Here is a 17,062-nt window from a genome sequence, read left to right on the forward strand (position 1 = left end):
TTGACCGATTTTCTTGCAACATGTTGAATTCGACGCGAAATCCTGTCCAATTGTTTATTGAAAATTTACCCAATCGAACTATGGGCTTCGGAGTTATGGAAAAAATATATTTTTTCACAACAAAAATTCTCACTCACTTTTTAGGTACTTACTCTTAGCTAATTTGCTCGCAACAAATTTCATTCGACGCAGAATCTTGTCCCATTATTTCCTATTGAAAATTGGACAGATTGCACTATGGGTTTCGAAGTTATGGCTAAAATTCATTTTTTTACATGAGAAACACATAGAAAATTCTCACTCATTTTTAGGCACTTATCCTTGATCGATTGGACTATGGGTTCAGATCGGACTATGGGTTCAGAAGTTATGGCCAAAATACTTTTTTTATAACAAACGAGAAAGGCTCCATCACCGCTAGTTGGATTAATCTGGGTTTTATCTGATACTAGTTGACCCAGCAGACGTTGTCCTGCATAGTAGGGAAAAATGCGCGTTGTAAACTGCCTATGCGAACAGTACTGAGATTTTCTTTTTCATTGAGAGTGGTCACGTGATATATACATTTTATTCTCTCTGGCCGAATATAATATTTGACTGAATTAAGCCAAAACTCATCTGGCCGAAAGTCATTTTGACGCAAATGGTGTTTAGCCAAATCATACAACCGTAAGCGCCGTTTAGCCGAACAATTGTGGATGCGATGAAGTGTAAATGAAAATTTGGAAGTGAGAAGTAAAAAATGAGAACATTGACAAGAGAAAATAAGGTGTGAGACGTAATACGTCTTATAGTTTTCACTACTCACAGTGAGTCACACGTCTTACTTCTGACTCCTCATGTTTAACTTCTCATTTCGCACTTCGCATTTCTCTTTCCGCACTCTCACTTCTCTCTTCAATTTGTTTTCATTCGATATTGTTCCGCCAAATAACATTTTCGGCCATATGACGACATTTTCGAACTTATTACCCATTTGGCAAAGTGTTATTTTCCGCTAAATGGTCCGTTCTGTCAAACTGCCATTTTTTTTCAGCAAAATGGCATTTTCGGCCACATGATCAAGAAGACCGTATGTCCCTTTTGGCCATATATCGCCAATGATTTTTGCCAATCGTCTAGTTCGTCCAAACTGAATTCAGCAAGCTGATTTCATGCCGTGGCTTTCGGCCGAAGGATTTTTTCCCCAATAGACTTCGAACGCATGGAATCGATCAATGTGGAGAAGATTAGGTAATTTTGAAATACGGACAAGTAAAAAAATCTATAAAAAAATTAAAATATATCGCTGAGGATACAAAAAGTTTTTTTTAAGGAATTACGTTGTGAAAATTGTTTTGCCTGTGATCCAAAATTCATCGTTGAAGCGATTGTATTTAACTTTATAGCATCAACGTTATACCCAAAGGTGATTACGATGATTTATTTTTCCTTGATCGAGAGCAAGGAAGGATAAAACGATCAATATAAAAGCAACAAAAACGAGGAACATGCTTTGCTTAACCCTTTCAGGCTAACGGGGTCATATATGACCCCAACAGAAAAGTTGATGTTGATGAATCAGAATCACACGATGGATAAAAGTAAACGAATCTGTGTCAAAAGGTCGAAGGTCAAAAGGTCGAAGGACAAAAGGTCAAAAGGACAAAAGGTCGAAGGGTCAAAAGGTCGAAAGGACAAAAGGTCGAATGGACGAAGGTCGAAGGGTCAAAAGGTCGAAGGGTCAAAAGGTCTAATATGTGTCATAACGTCCAAGGTCAAAAGGTCGAAGGACAAAAGGTCGAAAGAACAAAAAGACAAGAAATGAGATGGGAGTTGTGAGTGAGATGCAAGATGGAAGTAGTGAGCATAGATAGAGCATGAGAAGTGAGAAGTGAAAAGTGAAAAGTGAGAAGTGAGTTGTGGAAAGAAAGAAATAAGAAATACAAAGTGGCAAGTGAAAAATGTGATGTGAGAAGTGAGGAACGGAGAAGTAAGAAGTGAGAGGTAAATAAGAAGTGAAAAGGAAAAAAGTAGGAAAGAGAAAGGAAGAAAGAAAAAGAATTGAAGAGGAGCAAAGAACAAAGAACCAAAGAAGAAGGAAGATGGAAGAGGGAAAAAAAGAAGGAAGAAAAAAGGAAAATAGAAGAAAGAAAGAAGAAGAAGGAGAAAAGACACAATGAAGCAAAACAAAAGAAAGAAGGAGGAAGAAGTAACAGGAGGGAAGAAATGAGGAAGAAAGAAGAGAGAACAAGGAAGAAAGAAGGAATAAAGAAGAAAGATGGAAGAAATAAGGAAGAAGAAATAAATAAAGAAGAAAGAAGAAAGAAAGAAGGATGAAAGAAGGAAGAAAGAAGGAAGAAAGAAGGAAGGAAGAAGGATGTTAGAAGGAAGAAAGAAAAAAAGAAGGAAGAGAGAAAAAAAAGTTGGAAGAAACAGAAAACAAGAAGGAAGGAGAAAGAAAGAAGGGAGAGAGAATGAAGAAAGAGAGAAGAAAGAGAGAAGAAAGAGAGAATAAAGAAAGAAGAAAGGAGAAAAAATAAAGAAAGAAAGTAGGAAGAAAGAAGGAAAAAAGAAAGAAAAAAGGAAGAAGAAAAAAGGAATAAAGACGGAAGAAAGAGAGAAAAAAATAGAAGAAGGAAGAACGAAGAAAAAAAGAAGAAAGAAGAAGAAAAAAAAGGAAGGAAGGAAGAGAAAAGAAAGATGAAAAAAAGTTGGAAAAAAGAAAGAAGAAAAACGGAAGAAAGGGGGCGGAGAGAAAGAAGAAAGAGAGAAGAAATCAGGAAGAAAGAAGGAAAAAAGAAGGATAAAAGAAGGAAAAAAGAAGAAAGAAATAAGAAAGAAAGAAGAAAGCAAGTAGGAAGAAAGAAGGGAAAAAGATGGAAGAAATAAGGTAGAAATAAGGAAGAAAGATGAAGAAAGGAAGGAAGGAAAACAGAAATAAGTTAAAATAAAGAAGATGAAATATGGAAGGAAGAAGGAAGAAAGAAGGAAGGAAACATATGAAGTAAGAAGGAAAAAGGAAGAAGAGAATAGAAGGAAAAAGGAAGAAGAAATAAGAAAGAAGGGATTAAAAAAGACCTCTCGTCCTTTCGACTTTTTGTCCTTCGACCTTTTGACGTACTTTTTTAGTTTCGACCTTTTGTGCCTTCGACCTTTTGTCCTTTCGACCTTTTGACCTTCGACCTTGTGTCCTTCGACCTTTTGACCTTCGACCTTTTGTCCAGCAACCAAGTAAACAGTGTCTTCAGCAATATTGCTTGAAATTAACTCCCCTATCAGGGTAAAATATTAGACATGGGCGATCAAGGTCTTACGACTATCTAGAACGTCATGAATACAGTGAAGTGAGGAAAAAGAAAATACAGTCGACTCTCTACATCTCGATGTTCTATATCTCGATATCTCTCCCTATGTCGATGGTTTTCTCAGTCCCTTCATTCTACATACATTTGGGCTTTCTATATCTCGATAACCTCCCTATCTCGATATCTCTCTATCTCGATGTGTTCTGATCATATTTTGTTCATGATTCACTCTCCTTATGTCGATATGTTCATTTTTTTAGGCTACTAGACCATCTTTGGACAATAACAAACAAATCAACAACAGGAAACGACATTTGTTTTGTTGTCGTTTTTATTATTATTATAGAGTTTTGGCACTTCCTCAGCAAGCGTGCTGGGAATTTTCACCTACCCCGGGCAATCTGAATGCCAAAGGGGATTAGGCTCTGTGGATCTCATTCGCCGGTTGACTTAAAATCCTATAATAAACGTTTGCACCGGATGTATTAGTTATGGTGGTTCAGGAATCTTCTTACGATGCTGCAAGTTCCAAGAACCACTGTCTTTTGGATGCTATGGAGGTTATGAGATAGTTCCAGCTCTCCTAAGGATCTCAGAAGAGATTTCGGGACGATTCCGGTAGCTGAGATAACAACCGGAATTATACGCACGTCCTCCAGGTGCCACATCTGCTTCAACTCCTCCGCCAAGTCGTGGTACTTCGTTATCTTGTTGGAGAATGTTGTTTGGACATTATGATCTAGCGGTACAGCAATGTCGATGAGGGTTACCCGCTTCATCCTTTTGTCGTAGACCACAATATCGGGCCGATTGGCACGAATGAGGACATCCGTTATGATCTCGCGATCCCAGTACAGCTTCACGAAACTATTTTCCAGAACCGGGACAGGCACATATTTGTAGTAGGCGACAAACTGGTTAACCAAGTTGTGCTTTAAAGCAAGCTGTTGGTGCACAATCTTGGCTACTTCGTTATGACGACCGAGATAGGCTGAATCAGCTAAGGCTGAACACCCGGACACGATATGTTCGATCGTCTCTCCTACTGAATTGCACTTCCTGCAGCGGTCCTCCACGTTTTCGTGCAATATATAGTGCCGATAGTTCTTCGTCGCAATTACCCGGTCCTGGATGGCTACCATGAATCCTTCTGTTTCCGAGAAGAGTTCACCCCGCACCAGCCACGTATTCGACGCCGCTTTGTCGATATATTCCAGCTCCAGTTGATGGGGGTGCGTCCCATGTAACTCCTTCTGCTTCCACGATGCGATCATCTCGTCGACAGATTTGATGTCGCAATTCAGCTGATAGTCCTCCTGCGCCAGATGCAGGGCACTGAATCCGTGGTCAGCTTCACACACAGCGCGATAGATTTCGTGGCGGTTCTGGCTTTCCACGAAGTATCTTCGCAACTGCTGGATCTGGGAAACACATAGTGTTTGTATATCGGTGACGCCTCTTCCTCCTACTGTACGTGGCAGGGTGACTCTCTCAATGGACGATTTTGGATGGCGCATGCGATGCTTAGTGAACGCCACTCGTACTGCTCGTTCTAACGCCTCCAAGTCAGTCTTGGTCCACTTCACCACCCCGAAACTGTATGTCAACAAGGGCACAGCAAACGTGTTTATCGCCTTCACCTTGTTGCCGGCCGACAAGAGGCTCTTCAAAATACCGTTGACACGATGCAAAAACTTTTCCTGCAGCTCTTTCTTGATCGTCGTATGGCGAATTCCTTTCAGTTGCAGGAAACCTAGGAACTTGTACGTTTCGCCTTCAACCATGTTTCGAATCTCCTCCTGTTCGTTGACGCGGAAACTGTCGGCATCCACCAGGTGACCCCGGTGTAGATGTATAGATCGACATTTATCGATACCAAACTCCATCCGGATGTCGTTGCTGAATACCGTTACAAGCCGCAGAAATTGGTGCAGCTTCTCCACAGATTCCGCAAACAGCTTCAAGTCGTCCATAAAGAAGGTGTGGGTAATGTTTGTACTCCTTTCCCCACCCTTCAAATGATAGCCATAGTTGTGTTGGTTGAGTGCTCTGCTAAGAGGGTTCATGGCAAGGCAAAACCATAGAGGACTAAAGGTATCGCCTTGGAATATGCCCTCCTGATGCTGAGAGTCCTGGACCGTAACACCTTTTCTCCGTCGGTAATGTGTAGGGATGTGCTCCACATCCCCATAGCGTGCTGCATTAGCCTGATGACGTTACCGTCTATCTTATACAACTGCAGTACCTTAAGAAGGTACGAGTGAGGTACTGAGTCGTATGCCTTTTTATAGTCGGTATACGCCATGCTCAGGTTTCTTTGCTTGTGGGTGGCCTGCCCAACAACGACTGCATCAATGATGACCTGATCCTTGCAGCCTCGTGTGTTACGTCGACAACCTTTTGTTCCTCGGTCATCAGGTTGTTGACGTCGCAATGGTTCAGCACCCTCCTCGCTATTACCGATGACAGCACTTTGTACAGACTCGAAAGGCACGTTATTGGTCTGTACTTGGCTGGGTTCAAAGTGTTCCGATCCTTAGGCAGAAGATAAGTGACACCCCTAGTGATGAATTCCGGTAGCTGCTCGGGGTTAGCTAGTACCGTGTTGAAGCATTCCGCCATCCGCCCGTGGATCGTTGTGGGTTTTTTATACCAGAAATTATGCACAAGATCGGGTCCTGGTGCAGCCCAGTTCCTGGTATACCGAGTAGCCTAACGAATGTCTTGAGCGGTCACGTTGATAGTGGTCATGTCTCCAATACCACCACAGTATCGCTCTTCTTCTGCCATCCACACCCCATCGCCGTTGTGTATGACGGGGTGCTCCCATAGATTGGACCAAAACTGCGTGACTTCTCCAATCTCCGGAAGGTCCTCGCCAAAGTCGGCTTTGTTCGGATGTGGTTGTAGAACTCTCCTTTCGTTGATGTTGAACATTCGATATTGCTCCTTCCTTTTCGAACATTCTCCATAACGTCGCAGTCGTTTAGCAAGAACATTCAACCGCTACATGGGTGTCGAGGATCTCAGTTATGTTCGCCTCGATGAGATCACGGAGTTATGTGGGTTTCACAATTTCAGCAACATTCCGAACTAGCCTGGTTGATTGATTCCCCTGCTTGTACCCTGTGGTAATCGACCAACTTTTGACCGCAGTGTGGCGATCCGGGTCTCCAGACGGCTTTTGTGCTATGGGGCGTGCGCGTCCATCACTCTCACCTTGTGGGCGCGTTCGCAATCCCAACGTTCTTACAACAGCCACTGCAGCCGAATACACGATAAATTGCAGCTCCTCAAGGTTCTCCACGGTTTCCAAGTACTGTGGCAAAATATCCTGGTTAAGGATGCTTACTGTACTCGTCAACCGATAGGAGTACTGCAACTTGGGTATCCGGTGTCTGTCCCACGGAATTGTGTAACTGCTGTGCTCATATGATTGGCTAGTTCGTCCTTCAATTGCTGTCGTTGCAATTCCACTGTTGGTCCTGGAGCAGCGGGTGCAATCGAATCGCGACGGTTACTTGCGATTGATGCATCCAACCCAACAGAACTCCTTCTCGACGTATCGCTCGATCTTGCCTCCTCCTCCTCTCCTAATTCCCTCTGCACTTCCCGCTTGATGTACTCTACGTCTTCTGGAGTCAGCATATTATGTGACATAATAGCTCTCTGGCGTGTGTACAACTTGTTCTGGTCAAGTTGGGGTGCAAACCGAGGGAACCTCTCATTGAACATCTCCAGCATCGCCGGTCTGCCGGACATATCCGTCTCCATCCTGGTGCAAACGTAGTAGCAACGGATCACGTACTGATTCATCTCCCTTGTCCACATGATCCGTTGCCGTCGGCGGCCCGCTAACGTGAGTGATTGACGTCGATCAACCACAGCAACATCAGCAGGTGCAGCATTGCCTTGGTGATTTCTTCTGCTGCCGTTTCTGTTTTGCCTTGTCGGCACGGGCTGAGCCTGATGACTAGAGGGTCGCTGCTGCACCTCTCCTTCCTCTAGCTGCTGGCCGCTCGCTCTGTCCCCGTTCCAGGACCAGCTCCAGTAGGGCTCCCTCCTCGGGCAATCGCATGGGTGGTATTGTTCTTGAGCGTAACTCCATATTTGGGTGTGCTTTCATTCCCGGAAGCTACGGGTTCTGTAAAGTTATTTAATTCTTTACAGTGCTAAATAGCTAGGTTCAAGTTATTATTATTATTATTTATTGATACATTATTATTATTATTATTATTATTATTATTATTATTATTATTATTATTGATACATTCATCGGACAATTTTGCCTACATGAACACTTATTTGCTAAAAAAAAATAGTAGAATAAAATTAAACATTCGACAGTCGGTCTCGAAAAACTCTAGCACTAACATTGAAATCAAATAAATAATAATATGAATTGAACAAAGAACACATAGCTCTTATTGGTTCGTTCTGCGCATAATCTGTCCTGTGTTGTTGAAGCCTCAAAAATCTTCGGTGTCGTAGTGGACGAGGGACAATATTCATGCCAATTTGAGCGAGGATCCATGGGGCATTTAGCTCACCTAGAAGTGTTTTGGCAACAAATGTGGCTCTCATATCGTTCCGTCTCTTCTGTAGTGTATCCATACCTAGCAAACGGCAACGGCTCTCATAAGATGGCAGATCATTGGGTCTTTGCCAAGGAAGAAATCTAAGCGCGTACTTTATGAACTTAGATTGGATTCTCTCAATTCTTTCGATCCAAACGCTGTGAATAGGACTCCACACAACAACTGCTGTTTCCAATATAGACCGAACTAAGCTAAAGTATAGTGACCTCAGACAGTATGGATCACGGAACTCCGAAGAAATCCGGAAGATGAACCCTAAATTCCGATTGGCTTTATTGATGACGTGGCTGTAATGTTCCCGAAAATTTAATTCGGAATCTAGCATAACGCCGAGATCCTTCACAACGCGACTCCTTTCTACTGATTCGTTTCCGATGTGATAGTCCCAGATAATGGGAGATTTTCTCTGGCAAACGATATTATGGTGCACTTTTTCACACTGATGATCAGGAAATTACGTCTACACCAGTCCACAAATTTGTCGATGAACATTTGCAGCAATTGGCAGTCATCTGGTGACTTAACGAGCCAATATATTTTGAAATCGTCGGCATAGACAATTTTACAATTTTGGGGCATGACAAAACATACGTCGTTGAAGAACAAGGAGAAAAGCAGAGGCCCTAGATTGCTTCCTTGTGGCACGCCGGAGTTGTTGCTGAAAGGTTCAGACTCAGTAGTTCCCAGTTTCACGCTCAGCTGTCGGCCGATAAGGTATGACTCCATCCACCTTACTAAGTTTGTCGCTACTCCTAAGCGTTCTAATTTAGCCAGAAGAATACGATGATTTACTCTATCGAAAGCTGATTTAAGATCCGTGTAGACCGAATCTACCTGAATTCCGAGCTCCATAGATTTCAAGCACAGTGAAGTGAACTGCACTAGATTTGTTGCTATTGATCTGCCAGGAAAGAATCCATGTTGGTCTGGCGAGATATACATCTTTGCTGATCGAAATAACTCACTGCTCACCAAAATTTCGAGGACTTTGGATCCTGCGCTCAGTGATGTCACTCCACGGTAGTTCGATATGTCACGCTTGTTCCCTTTTTAAATGCTGGAAATATGATGGACTTTTCCAACATATTGGAAATACTGCCTGAGCCAAGGATTTATTGTAAATTGCTCTCAAAGGCCCACAGAGAGCGGCATGACACTTAGTCAACACAATGGGGGGAATCCCATCAGGCCCTGGGGCAAACGAAGGTTTCAGTTTCCTAATAGCTCTCAAGACATCTTCATCATCAAACTCACGAATGACTGTATGCAGTGCATTTAACGGAACATCCGTTATGGCGCCATCAATTTCATCTTGACTACTCTCACTATCATCGAAAGTACTAGCAAACTGTTTGCAAACAAATTGCAAATGCCCTCTTTATTAGTGGATGTTTCGTTCTCTAAAAACATGCTTGACGGTAAGCCAGTTTCCTTCCGTTTCTCGTTGACAAAAGACCAGAAGCGCTTAGGATCTTTTCTAAGGTCACCCTGTTTTCGAACCACATATCGACCATAAAGCACCCGATTATAGTTTTTATATTTCGAACTCGCAATGTTAAACATTCTTTTAGTGAATGGGTTCCGATTGCTGGAGAAAATCCTCAAGGTACTTGCACGTTGCCGTTTTAAAAATTGAAGGCGATGATTGGACCAAGGTGGTTTGCGGCGACCGCGTGGGGCAGGCACAAACTCTGGAAATAGTAGCGTTAACGTAGTAGTGAAGAACCGGACTGCTTCATTTACGTCGTGCGTTAAGTACAGTAGACCAGTCAACAGAGAGAAGAGCCTGGTTCAGTTGTTCGAAGTTAGTTCTAGAGAAATCCAGCATTCCATCATCTACGGCCTCAGAGAAGACTGTTCGCGTCGGGCATCGTACCACGGTGATAAATGGAGGGTGCAACGGATCGATTGGTATGAGAGCGTCGGTGGTTCAACAATATTACACATTGTTAAGGCATCTTCGCTGACGAAGACTAGATCCAACGTTCGTAGCAGGCAGTTCTTTGTTACATTCAGTTGTTTCAGGTTCAGTACCGACATTCCATCGTAGAAAGCAATACTGGAAGAAGTGGAATCGGTAGGCTCAGGGTAAGCATAACCTGCGGGTGGGGCACGCCAGCATAAGTCAGGTAAATTAAAATCACCAAACAGTATTTGAGCTGTGCGAATGTCACAGGATGCGACGATTGCAGAGATCGCGCTAATATGATTCTCGATATTGCCTCGGTTTCTAGATTGATCAGGAGGAATGTAAATCACACCCAGACGAACTGTTTGTTCGTTGATTTCAATATTCACCCATAGATGTTCCAAGCTAGCATCAATAATGATGGGGCTGCTTCGAGAGGAACAGAATGTATTCTTAATAGCTATGAGTACTCCACCCCACGTAATTTACCGGAGAACTCCTGGTTTCGATCATTACGGTACACGGAATAACTATCTCCAAATAATTGAACAGAGTTTATGACCTCACATAGCCAGGTTTCTGTCAGAACGATGACATCGTACTCTTGGTCAGATACAGCAACAAAGAAGTCATCCACCTTCGTTCGCAACCCTCTGACGTTCTGGTAGTAAATGCTCATGGAATCGTCCGGGGTTGAAACACTGCACTTTTGGTCATCGGAATTAGACGGAAGCTGGAAATGTTGAGTTCTACTGAGAACGAGAGCAGCATCTTCCTTTGCTTCGTGGACATATACAGGTCTTGCATTTACCTGGACCAACTGAGTCGTCAAGTTGATGATTCAAATCCAACGGTGGAGGAGAAAGGAGATTGGTGTTAACCGAACCTGCATTGTAAGCGGGATCCTCTAGCTCAGAGCTGGGTAAACGGGTCTGCAATAGTTGAGTTTCACTGAGAGCGAGAGCAGCATCTGACTTTGCTTCGGGTGGACATATACTGGTCTTGCATTTACCTGGACCAACTGGGTCATCAAGCTGGTGATTTACTTCCAACGATGGAGGAATGCGACTGATATCGATGATTCTTGTAGATACGGTGTGGGCCACATCATCCCGCAGGTGGCTGTCGTGAGCATTTCGGTAGGGGAAATTATCGGGAATTGTAGCATGGCATGCGTAGTCATCAATAGCAGCAGGAGACTGTAAAGTTGAATTCCACTGAGAACACGAGCAGCATCTTCCTTTGCTTCGGTTAGACATATACTGGTCTTGCATTTACCTGGACCAACTGAGTAGTCAAGTTGGCGCTTTACTTCCAACGGTGGACGGTTGTAACTGGCGTTGGACGAACGTGCATTGTAAGTGTTATCACTAGGTTCAAGGGTCTGAAATTGTTGAGTTCCACTGAGAGCGAGGGCAGCAACTGGTTTTGCTTCGGTTGGACATATACTGGTCTTGTGTTTACCTGGACCAGCTGAGACTTCAAGCTGGTTGTACAAATCCATCGAAAGCGGCATGTCATTCTCAAAACGTGTAATTGATTGCTAATAAGAGAAGTCAACTCTTTGTCTCGCTTTAGATAAACGTTTTCGATAGACAGGGCAGTCATAGCTCCATGCAGGGTGAGCAACGTCGAGTAGCTCGTCGTAATCACAAGTTCGTTTTGCGTTTTCCAAATGACAGTTAATGCACTTCTCGTAATCCGCTTCACATTCACTAGCCTTATGGTCACCAGCACATTTTGGACAGCAGACAGGTTTCGTGCAAACCGCAGCCTTATGTTGGAACTCTGAACAATTAAAGCAGCGTAGGGCGTCAGTAGCATCTACTAATCGGCATATTTCCCATCCCAGATAAACGCGTTGTAGCTTAGTCATCGTTTCGAAGCCGCGTGCGTCAGTCTCGAGTATTGCAGACATTTGGTTGGATTTACGCTTGTCGTTTTTCATCACTCTTATCACTCTCAAGTCAAAATTTTCTAGTGAACTATTTTGCTTCCTTAGCTTGCTCAGCAATTCTTCCTCGCTCATTTCATCAGTAAATCCAATTATTTTAATTCTGGGCTTCAACGGTTTTTGCAGTTCTATGTTGTATTTACCCGAGAACACAACAGATGCAGCATAGTAACAGATACAGTTTCATAGTAACGAGCTTTTTTGGATCTAGCACCCATTTCAATTTTCCTCCCATTCCACGATCTCTCCCTATCTCGATGGTCCGTTCAATATCGAGATGTGGAGAGGCGACTGTATTAGATATATTGACAACGGATTGTACTGTTGCAAAATAAGATTTTTAATCGAACGTATCCGTAGAATTACAATACAATAAACTATTTTGAATCTTCCTTGGACGTCCTAGGCCATCCAAACTATTCTTGAGTTCAGAACTTGAAATCTACAGCTGTAAAAAAACTTTTATTTGTTACTCAAAGCTAATTTGAGCATTCAACAGTCAGTGCTCATTAAATCTTATAGAAGGTGAGAAAAACATCGCAAGGTAGCTCTGGGATATTCTGGGCTATCCAAACTATTCTTGAGTTCGGGACTTGGGATCTACATCTACTAAGAAGCTTTTTTCGGTACTCCAAGCTTCGATACGCATTCGATTATATCCATTACATTTTCTGAGAGGTCAACAGATATCATTAGATCGTTTTGGGATATTTTGCGTCATCCAAACTGTCGTAAGATAGTTTTGAGATATTCTGGGTAATCCAAAGTATTATTGAGATCGGGACTTGAGATGTACAGCGGCAAGAAAATCTTTTTTCAGTACTCCAATATGCATTCAATTGTATTCATTACACGTCCTGAGAGGTCTATGATTATGGTTGAATACATAGATATCCCAAAACTATCTTGGCATGTTTCCTGATCTATTGAAATATGTTATGGACATGGTTGAATATGTATCCAAGCTTCTAGTGACGAAAAAGCTAGTGTCGTGGCTGTAGATTGCAAGCTCTCAACTCAAGGACGGTTTGTATGACCCAGGATATCCCAAAACCATCTGACCATGTCTTTTGATCTTCGTAAATATGTTAATAACATAGTTGAATACTTCGATTTTAAGGACGGCTACGCAGTCTTGAATTATTGAAACAAGATGTATATTTATCCGACGTTTCAAAACGGGGATGGTGTCTTCATCAGGGGAAAAATACGATGTTTGTTCCTAGCCTATTGTTTAGAATGTAAGACTGTCTGTGTTAATTAACTGTCTGTGTTTAGTTAATGTTAGACGAAACAATAGACTAGGAACAAACACCGTATTTTTCCTTTGATGGAGACACCATCCCCGTGTCGAAACGTCGGATAAATATACATCTTGTTTCAATGATTCAAGACTGCGTAGCCGTCCTTAAAATCGAAATAAAAATATACAGTCGATTTCTCAATCATAGTTGAATACGTGTCCAAGTTTAGAATAACGAAAAAAGCTAGTCTCGTGGTGGAAGAACACAAGCTCTGGACTCGTGGACAGTTTGGATGACCCAGGATATCCCAAAACCATCATAGCATATCCCTTGATCTTCAGACATTTGTTATGGATTTGGTTGAATACATATCCAAGCTGGGAGGGACGAAAAAAGCTAGCATGGTAACTCTAGATGGAAAGTTCTGCACTCAAGAACAGTTTGAATGAACTAGCACATCCCAAAAAAATATGTTTCAACTTGTTTTGTCATTTCTCCATATTTAATCATGGAAACAAATGGTTTACATCTAATTCACTGGGTAATACCACTTAGAAACATTTTAACCTGAAAGGGTTAGGATAAGTCATTCACTCTGTTTTGGTCAAATGTTTCATGTGTGTCTTAGAATATTCTTCAGAAGCTTCAGTAGGAATGAAGTATCGTGACAAGATCCCGCTACTTGGACCATTCGCTGAGAGTTATCTCATTAAAGGCGCGCCCCTTACAGTCATAACATACTTTTTTTTATGAAAAAAACAAAAATAGTAATACTGTTATTTGGCCATGCATGACATATCCTTGTCTGGCTATTAAAATTTCACCACTCCGGGATTTCGTTCTGTCTACAAAACTATTTCAATATAGAGGATTTGTTGAGTAACAAGAAAAGTTGTTTCTGCTGCATACAGTTTAGCCTCAAAGAAGAGGAATTTGGATAATTTGAGTATTTCAACAATCTGCACGGTAAAGTAGATTAAGTTATACTTCAGAAACTGCTGTTAGTATAGAACACTAAATATGATTAATCCCTGAATTGCCACAACTTATTGCCCTAGCTCGAAAAATGTATTAACTAGGGCTCGGTTTGGTAGCTTTTGCATCGTAAAACACTACGCAAAAATGATCTACCAGCTTTACGGGAATACAAGTTAGTTAGTTAGAGCCATGTTCAATCAAATTTAGTAAGGACTCTTTGATCGATAGCTCTTCCACTGAACATTAGAACAACCATTACGAACGCGTCGTTATTGAGCGCTGGGAAGCTCTGTCCGACAAGTCGGCGAGTCCCCCATTGTTCCATTGAACGCGCCCAATTATTCCAAGGTATTTGGTTTTCCGCCAATCACAAAGCCCTAGCTTCCGTACTTATATTTTCCTGCGAGGTCCTCCAGCTCAATCATTATCTTAAACGTGCATCCGCTCTAGCCCGAACCAAAACTCCTGACCCAACACCCCAAATCCGTCCCGATAGTCGGCCCAAGTTCGATTAAACAGCACCGATCCGTCCTAAAGATGCATCTGTACGAGCTGAGTGTATTCGTAGATCACCGGCACTTTCGTATCGTCCCCGATGGTCACAAATCCTTGCTCCTGGGTTGAAGTGCTGTATAAACATGCCTTGCAGCTGCAGTTGGAATTGCCTTCGATAAGTTTCTTCACCTGATCGTCGATCTGCTTTATGTACGCTTCGATGATGCTTTCCAAATCCGTTAACATCTGGTTGATCCCATTTTCGTAAAGGTTGAACTTTGCTGTGAAGTTGTTTACCGTTCTACACAATAAATTAGATCGTTGGAACTGAAGTGGACTTGGTATGATACTTTCCCTATTCTAAATTCTTCAATTTTATTAACTATTGGGTCGACTTCTATGGGCAAAGAACAAAGCATGAAATCGAGAAAATTATTATCCACAACTGACGATTAATCTTGGATGAGAGTGATGTATCAAGTGTTCTACCATCCGTTCATCCGGATAGTATCAGTTTAATAACCAACTGTGCAATATTGTGCATCAAGCTTCGTAAGTGCAGCATGTACAAACATTCTCAAAGTGTCAAATCGTAACAGGTACACGATTCTGCTCACATTTCCACGTGTCTGATATGACGTGGAGTACAATATTTTCACTCATTTTGTATATTTCCGTCATTGTAGTCTATTCACCTTCAGCCTTTTCAATAATCTCAGCAGAGCACATCTTAATAACGTTTACCTTCATCCTTTTTTTTCTCCCGTTTCTTCTCTTCCAGAGGGTTTGGCTTCATCACATTCGGCGACCCCGCCAGCGTAGACAAAGTATTAGCACATGGTACACACGAATTAGATGGTAAAAAGGTAAGCGCTTCCGAGCCCCGATACGCATAAATAATCCTAACCTCAAACCGGCACACATATAATGTAAAATCCTTCCACAGAAGGGAAGCCACTCGTTCGCACACATGAATTTCAAATCGCTCAATCCGTCCTTTGTCTTCAGATGTTGAGTGCTGAGGCTGTTTGTTATCCTAAATCCACAGAAAAAAAAAGAAAAACGGTGACGAAATCCGAGGAATAAAAATCAAAGGCGTGAGATCTTCATCTTTTATTCAGTTGACTGTGGGTTGATTTTAGGATTGTGTTTTCGAGACACTTAAGTAATGACCATTCTTCCTCCGTCAGAGTACTGCCGACTGACTGCCTGACCTTTTATTCCACCCGACTGCGTCAGAACAATAATCGGGTTTTATTTGCTTTGAATTAAGTCACGACCGGGAAGCTGGGTTTGGCGTTGATCCGTTAGAGGACAAAGAAAAAACATTTTAGAATAGAAGATATGTGTTTCACAATGGCGGATTTAATTTTCCACTTGAACTTTTCAGTTTTCAGTTTCACGCAATACTCAAATATTTCTGATGATGCAACTTTTATGCCATTTGGTTGAATGTCGTTTGTTTGGAGTAGTGGAATATTTTTTCTCATCATTTGGAATATTGGATAGTGAGAAATGCTATGCTCGAAGTGAGTAGAGAGCAGTAAAAACTGGGAAGTGAGTACTGAGACATGGGTACTGAGTACAGAGATACGAGCAGTAACAATTGAAAAATGAGATGTGAGAAATGAAAAATTAGAAGTTAGAAGAAAGTTGAGAAAGATAAATGAGGGGGTTAGAAGAAAATCATTCTTTGTACACGTTGCTTGTTTAATTATCGTGTCTCTGTTACTTTGCGATTTGTCCTTCAACTTATTTAATTAGCAAATCCAGTGATTAGATATGAAGATTCGCCCTGTCGCATTTTCTTCGGCCCAAATCTTTTCTCTGAACTGAACTATGGAGATTAAAAACTCACGATTGTGGATACGATATCCAAAAGCTAAGAGATTTTCAAACAGTAACAGAATCAAGTTGGATGAAGTTTTCAAATAATAAAATTGGTATCTCTTATATTGAAGAAAGATCTTCATATTTATTTTATTAGACATTACTTTCGAAATTTTATTAAATAATGAAAACATAGCGTTTATAATTTATAATTTATTTTTGAAATCGTAATGCAAAAAATAAATTCTCTGTCACGAATTCTATTTGTAACTGCAGTAACTTCTACCAACAAATACATTCATTCCACTTGTATGCAAATGGCGTCAAACGATTCCACCTCCAAAGCGAAAATAACTCTTACAGAACCATCCTTCGGGAGGCCATATATTTGTATTATTCATTTTAATTCCACTTCTGTACCGACAATGGCACACCTGAGGAAGGCGAACTCGAGAATCGTGCTTACACAACGTTTGGTGGACATTGTCCCCTTCTCGTCCTGAATCGTTTTTTTTTCTCTCTCCTAAGCTCCAAAACTTTTCCACAGAAACCATTCAAGAAAGGGACAAGGACAAATGATGGTTCTTTTATTATTTGTTAGAATACGAGCGAGGATTGTGCGACCCCATATTTAGACATTCTCTTGATGGTAGGATGTCATAAAGAAGCCCGGAATCTGAAGTAGGGCTACGGCAGGTATCTTCCGTTTGCGGTCCAGTTTCCGTCATAGCCTTCGGAATCGAATCATAGAACGTTCTTATGCTTTA

At 41.7% G+C, this 17,062-nt stretch overlaps 1 protein-coding gene across 5 annotated transcripts in view; it reads left to right on the forward strand.

Moving 5' to 3' along the window:
• LOC134208669 (RNA-binding protein Musashi homolog Rbp6) overlaps positions 1-17,062 on the forward strand; it is a 1,173,986-nt gene that overhangs the window by 84,787 nt on the left and 1,072,137 nt on the right. For all 5 annotated transcript variants that reach the window (XM_062684446.1, XM_062684445.1, XM_062684448.1 and 2 more), the window contains one exon: positions 15,247-15,331. In XM_062684446.1, coding sequence (XP_062540430.1) covers positions 15,247-15,331 — 85 coding nt within the window. The remainder of the gene's footprint in view (positions 1-15,246; positions 15,332-17,062) is intronic.

Source organism: Armigeres subalbatus, chromosome 2 (assembly GCF_024139115.2).
Source record: "Armigeres subalbatus isolate Guangzhou_Male chromosome 2, GZ_Asu_2, whole genome shotgun sequence".
NCBI classification, from domain to species: Eukaryota; Metazoa; Arthropoda; class Insecta; order Diptera; family Culicidae; genus Armigeres; species Armigeres subalbatus.